Below are 7,024 nucleotides of genomic sequence, written 5' to 3' on the forward strand. Positions count from 1 at the left end.
ATAGACTGTTGTAGTTAAACTAATGCTCAGGAGTAGGGGTGTGCGATGGTTCGGGGATCAGGATTCAAAAAAATCGATTTTCTGCGTTGAGGAATTTTGCCTCAATTTTGGGCAAAACAAACTAACACCACACGCATTTCACAGACGATTTTCAAAAACTCTTCTTTTTTGGATAGCCGGCAACATTCCCAACAATTTAAGGCCATTTGAGCAATAATCGAATAATTTTCTATGTCGATTATAGAATTTTCAAGCTTAAAATAACTCAATTTTTCATAGTTGGTGACTTTGACGACACACCAAACATAATGCTTCAGCCAAATGTTTCCAATTTACACATTTTCTGTTTTAATGGACTCTAATTAGTAGAAAAACACTAATTAGGACAAAAAAATATCTCGCAGCACATTGTTGGTAGAGGTCGAAATATGATATAGCTTCAATGAATTTAAAAAAAATTTTAAATCTTTTTTTGGCATCTACGGATGGTACGAATTTTTTGTGGACCCCTTCCATCTTGATCCAAGATTCAAGAGTTTTACCTTTATAATAGTTCGCAGTGTGGTAAAGTCGAATAAAATATCACCGATTGTACTTGTATTGAAACTCTGATAATGTGTCGATCGCAGTTTGCGGTTTAAAATGAAACCGATCGATTACTCGTAGAAAAAGCGACATAAATAAAACAAACGTTGAAAGTGCGACACGCCCGAATTAAGTGTTTCTCTTAAACGATCCAAAGCTCCACTATACATAGAAGCTGCTAGAGTCTAGCTGGTAGCTAGTCGTCTAGGTTTTAACAACTTGCCTGGTGCTGCCAGCTTACAAACCTTATGGAACGCTTGTTTTTAATAAAATATTGGTAAGCGACCGAAATGATCGGCCGACGTTGGGTTTCGAAAAATCATTTCGGGTCGGACCGAGTTCGGGGAGGTTTAGAGAATCAAAGACCGAATCGATCCGATACATTCAGAGGAGGCCGAGATATTCCTACTTGAAGATAACTATGTTGCATGAAAAATTACGAAGTGACCACGGTGTACGCTTTCGTTGTATGAGTGACCAGTAATCAGCTGGATTAGCTTGAGAAGGATTTAGCAACGCTGCATACTTTGGAGCTTCCCAAAGTATACAGCCTTGGTTTTTAGTGCAATCTTTGTTGTCCGAATAAACTGAATGTTCATATTTGGGTTGGTAACTTTATAGAATTTTGTTGATTCATAAAATAACTTAATGATCCCAGAATGTTATTAAATTAAAAAAAACGAGCCATCAGAACAGTCGGAGCGTTTGCTGCGACTGAGCCCCGTACAAACCCGTATATCTATTGCGTACGTGACCCTAGTGCGTCTGTCACCCTACGTTGACCGTAAGCCTATTGCACCGGTTAACGTAGTTAAAGTAAAATTATTATGAAATGTGTACATCTTAGAAATTGCGCATAGCGCAATTACGAAGCCTCGTACGACATTCCCTACAAAAAAATTTTCAACTACATTCCATTCAGCTTTCCAAATGAAACAAAAATTACGAAAAACGGATGAAAGCTCAAGTTATATGTAAAATACACATAGGGCCCTAGTAGCGGCCTTAGTCCAAGGACCCAAATTTAATTTGTTTTCAACAACATTCTATTCGGCCTTTGATTACCTTCCAAATGAAACAAAAATTACGAAAAACGGATGAAAATTACTCGAGTTATATGCAAAATACACATAGGGCCCTAGTAGCGGCCTTAGTCCAAGGACCCAAATTTAATTTGTTTTCAACAACATTCTATTCGGCCTTTGATTACCTTCCAAATGAAACAAAAATTACGAAAAACGGATGAAAATTACTCGAGTTATATGCAAAATACACATAGGGCCCTAGTAGCGGCCTTAGTCCAAGGACCCAAATTTAATTTTTTTTTCAACAACATTCTATTCGGTGTTCGACTACCTTTTAAATGAAACAAAAATTAGGAAAAGCGGATCAAATTTACTCGACTTATATGCAAAATACACATAGGGCCGAGTAGCCTTTCACTTCTAAGGCCCCAACTCACGGTCCACTCACCCGATTTTAAAAAACTTTTTTTTCCTGGATTCCTGACAATACCTATCATTTGCCTTGTCATTTCCATCGTTTATTTTGCCACAAATATCACCAAAAGACCTTAAATCACTTAGGTGGCCCTAACTCACGAAGGGCCGAACCGAATATCTTTCAGGGAAAAAATAGTACATTGAATGACAATTGGCGAAAGTAAAAAAAAATCAACCGTGTGCGAGAGTTGATGCCCGCGCCGAAGGCAAGGGCCTCAATCGCACAGGTTGAATTTTTTTACTTTCACCCCGAATTTCGAGGGCAAAAGTATCAACTTTCGATGTTGGTATCAATTTTTTTTTTGAAGTCGGATTTGATTTACTCAAGATATCGACGTGACAGACAGACGGACAGACAAAATTTTTATTGCGGATTCGTCATCTATGAACATAGGCAAACACTTACCGTCTGCTTCGAATTCCATCAATTACACACGGCATCGTAATCCTATAAGCCCCTTTGTACGGGGCTAAAAAGTCGCTGAGTTGACGAACTAAATGCCATAAGTTTCATCTTATCAATTAATTTTTCTGTTCTCAATTGTTATTCTCCATTGTTCGACAATATCAAATCTAATCGTAATGATTAGAATGTACAAGTGCCGTAGCCAGTCACAGGGTGCACACTGGAAAGTTTTGGACCAGCCTGGAAATTTGTGATTTTTTTTTTAGATAAATGAAAAGTTATATGGCTTCCGTGCTCAGATTCTTTTTGTTTTGTCATCAGTTGACCTCACCCGATCGATCCCACCTCCACACGCATCAATCCCAGCGGTTTTCGTGTACTGCATTTTTGGCGCCACGCGCCCCTCAGAGTTTTTGGTCTGGCTACGGCTCTTAAATGTACTGAAAAATATCCCTGTTGGGCTACATGATATGACGTATGTTCAAATGAATTTAAAATCTGTGCAAATTCGATAAGATTAAAGATGTTTAAAATTAGAGTAAGTATAAAAGACGACAGAGCGCTAAGTTCAACATTAGTGATAACCGAAGTATTGCGCACCACGATGTCCATTTATATTGTATTCGCATTGCTTTTTGCTGCAGGTAATTTTTTGACGTTTGCTGTTTGAGAAGAATAACTATTTCCTCGAAATTGTAACTTAGCTGCTGCAAATCCATTGCTCCAGTCGGAAAATGATGGAGAAGAATTCCTTTCGGCTGAGATCAAACAGGAGAACTGGCAATTGATACCAGATAACAACGGAAACATGCGATTAGTTGATATAAATGATGAAATAAACATGGAGGCTGAGCCATCATTCAATGCTCCCACTGATGTGAGATTCAATTTGTTCACCAGACAAAATCCTACCGTTCCGCAACTAATTCAGCTACGCAATAATGCTCAACTTGCTGCCAGTAATTTTGTTGCAGGTCGTCAGACAAGATTCCACGCTCACGGTAGAACGTTACTGTTATTATTTAGAGAACTGTTTTCCCTGATATTATTGTGATTCAATTGATTAGGTTGGGGTGCGGCGAGCCACAACGCTGGATCACAGATTAGAAACGCTTGGCTTCAAGCAATGGACTGTAACGTGCTGATTGTAGATTGGGTAAATTTGAATGACATATTTTAGGTCAATCTCATATAAATGAATCGCTTCTTCTTGACAGTCAGCTGGCAGCGATACTGCGAACTATATTTTAGGTAACATTACTTTTCTACCTGTAGCTACTTTATGGAAACGGAGGGGTGTCCGTCTGTCTGTTCACGCTTTAATCACTGGGGATTACGATTCCTAGATAATAAGATTCGAATGGATTATGATTCCTAGGGATTATGATTTCAATGGATTATAATAGCGATTACGATAAATAACAATAATAAAACCGCTACGTTCTTATGCCATGCGTGCTTGTTACTCGTGTTACTATCTGACTAACGAAAACAAAAAAATTAATAATTTTTTTTAGCTCGTAACAGAGTCAATGAAGTGGGAGCTGCAGTAGCTGATTACATTGATTGGCTGGTTTCTCAAGGAAGTTCATACAACAATGTTGTAGTAACCGGTCACTCTCTCGGTAAATTTAACAAAGAAATCATGTCGACAGAAGATTTTATCAAAATGTTTGTCTCTGCTTAGGATTAAGACTGTTTCTTTCTATTAATATTTAGGGGCACATGTAGCTGGTGCTGCTGGTAAACGCACCAATCAACCTATTCAAGCTGTTGTGGGTCTTTGTCCAGCCGGTCCACTGTTTTCTGTTGATGACCCAGCGAATCGAATTCACCATACCGATGCCCAATACGTGGAACAGATTACAACCAATGCCGGTCAACTAGGTCACGACCAACCATTTGGTGTCGCTAACTTCTTTGCTAATTGGGGTAAGTCATTTTCATTCGCAAAAATACAAATTCGCTAACTAAATTATGCTGGCGCTAAAGGTGTAACCCAACCGGGATGTGGTACTGAGGTTGGTTGCAGTCACGGTCGTGTTCTTGATTTATATGCATCGTCCATAATTAACACTTTCCCTGCAACAAGGTTTGTGTAACAATGAAAATTTTCTACGAATTTCGTTAGAAATAAATTCTAAATTTTCACTCACAGATGTGCTAGCCTTCAAAATATTAGAGACAACAATTGCCCTCCAGCAGGACAGGCTGGCAGAATGGGTGGAGAGCCTATAAATAATAGTGGTGCAATGCCAGCTGGTACAGTATTCTTTTTCGCTACGACAGCAACATTTCCTTTCGTATAAGAATCGAGATACTAATAAAAGCTGTGCAATGAATGTCAACCGTTTAATAAACTTTTGATCATCTCAAAATAATCTATTGTTTAATGAGACTCTGGAAAGAAGAATGATAGCCACTAAAAGAGTAATGTCGTCAAATGGTTTGGAGATACCTCTGGGTGGGTCGATTTTTCCAATTTAACGAGCCATCAGAACAGTCGGAGCGTTTGCTGCGACTGAGCCCCGTACAAACCCGTATATCTATTGCGTACGTGACCCTAGTGCGTCTGTCACCCTACTTTGACCGTAAGCCTATTGCGCCGGTTAATGTAGTTAAAGTAAAATTATTATGTAATGTGTACATCTTAAAAATTGCGCATAGCGCAATTACGAAGCCCCGTACGGCGTTCCTTTCAAATGAAACAAAAATTTCAAATCGCCCTAAAATTTTAATTTATTGAGTATAAATACACATAGGGCCTAGTATCCAAATTTAATTTTTTTTTCAACTACATTCTATTCGGCCTTTTATTACCTTCAAAATGAAACAAAAAATACGAAAAACGGATGAAATTTACTCGAGTTGTATGTAAAATACACATAGGGCCCTAGTAGCGGCCTTAGGCCAAGGACCCAAATTTAATTTTTTTTTCAACTACATTCTATTCGGCCTTTGATTACCTTCCAAATGAAACAAAAATTACGACAAACGGATGAAATTTACTCGAGTTGTATGTAAAATACACATAGGGCCCTAGTAGCGGCCTTAGTCCGAGGACCCAAATTTAATTTTTTTTCAACAACATTCTATTCGGCCTTTGATTACCTTCCAAATCAGTGAAGTCCGACCAGCATAACGGTAAGGCAAAAATGTAAATATATTCGTTGATCAAGTAAAAAAAAAATTCTGGTGTCTAAACAGCGGTATCAGTCAAACAATAAGAGCGCGAGTCACAATAAAGAGCGACATACATCCGTTCTTTAACATTTTGGGGCCAATGACAATGGACATCATAGACGAATCAGGTGAAATGAGAGCATCGGCATTCGGTGCAAGCGTGAATAATTTATACGATTTGGTTGAGGTATAATTCAGAGCATCCAAATCGGAATTAAAATTAGACAAAAGATTTAAAAACAAATTTCTTGTAGGTCGATCGGATCTACTACATCAGTAAATTCAAAGTAAAAGCATCTGATCCGACGAAAACTCCATTCGTGCATTCTTGGACCATTGCAAATTCCCAGGCTCAAATTCAACTTTCAACCGATTTCGAACGTGGAACATATGGTCAAAGACGACATCATTGACGTCATCGGAATCATTGAAAGTTTCGGGGAAGTGGAAAATAAACGTTTGACCAGCGGAGTACCAGGTAGATGCAGAGGAATCTGGCTTGTGGATCAATCAGCGACAAAGGTAATTTACATAATGAAGTTCCATCGCTTCCGTAGTTTACTGTTGAATTAATCAAATTTTCGAATTTCGTCAAATTTTCGATTTTCGTCAAATTTTCAAATTTCATCAAATTTTCGTTTTTCATCCAATTTTCAAATTTCGTCAAATTTTCGATTTTCGTCAAATTTTCAAATTTCATCAAATTTTCGAATTTTGTCAAATTTTCAATTTTTGTCAAATTTTCAAATTTCGTCAAATTTTCAAATTTCGTCAAATTTTCAAATTTCGTCAAATTTACGATTTTCGTCAAATTTTCGGTTTTCGTCAAATTTTCGGTTTTAGTCAAATTTTCAAATTTCATCAAATTTTTGAATTAGAGCTGTAAACTGTTATAAAAAGCTGTGTTGACTACACTTCTAAAACGACTGATATCCCAACAAAAATCTATTCGAGAAAAGTGTGACGCAGTCTTTGAAGTACAATTTCTAAAATGAATGATATCGCTAGAGTTGACGCTTTCAGCTTCGTTACGCAAAAAATAAATTTTACACCCAATTAGTTCAAACAAGCTGGCTTAGGTTTTCTCATCATCTGCCAAATAATTTTTACAAAAAAAAATTTGACTGGAAACAACCAACATTTTACCAAAAAAAGTCTGCGTTAATTAATTGCATGGTACTTTCAGGGCAAATAGGGAATATTGGGGCTTGGAAGCATATACGATGAATTATGTGAAATTGAAATGTTTAAGTGCTTATATTGAATCGCGGATGCTACCGAACTTCCGTAAGCTCCACTTTCCCTGAAAGTATATACAATTACCTTTCTAATGACACCCCACACGACC

The 7,024-nt window shown here is 37.6% G+C and overlaps 1 protein-coding gene across 1 annotated transcript; it reads left to right on the forward strand.

The window, feature by feature from the left end:
- Nucleotides 1-2,985: 2,985 nt before the first annotated feature.
- LOC119082882 (pancreatic lipase-related protein 2-like) lies at nucleotides 2,986-4,874 on the forward strand. Its single transcript, XM_037192538.1, has 8 exons — nucleotides 2,986-3,137; nucleotides 3,198-3,494; nucleotides 3,561-3,649; nucleotides 3,711-3,744; nucleotides 4,011-4,118; nucleotides 4,213-4,425; nucleotides 4,486-4,585; nucleotides 4,652-4,874. The coding sequence occupies exons 1-8, from the start codon at nucleotides 3,017-3,019 to the stop codon at nucleotides 4,800-4,802; spliced, it is 1,113 nt and encodes a 370-aa protein (XP_037048433.1). The 5' UTR covers nucleotides 2,986-3,016; the 3' UTR covers nucleotides 4,803-4,874.
- Nucleotides 4,875-7,024: the final 2,150 nt, after the last annotated feature.

The sequence above is a fragment of the Bradysia coprophila genome, unplaced genomic scaffold (genome assembly GCF_014529535.1).
Source record: "Bradysia coprophila strain Holo2 unplaced genomic scaffold, BU_Bcop_v1 contig_50, whole genome shotgun sequence".
NCBI classification, from domain to species: domain Eukaryota; kingdom Metazoa; phylum Arthropoda; class Insecta; order Diptera; family Sciaridae; genus Bradysia; species Bradysia coprophila.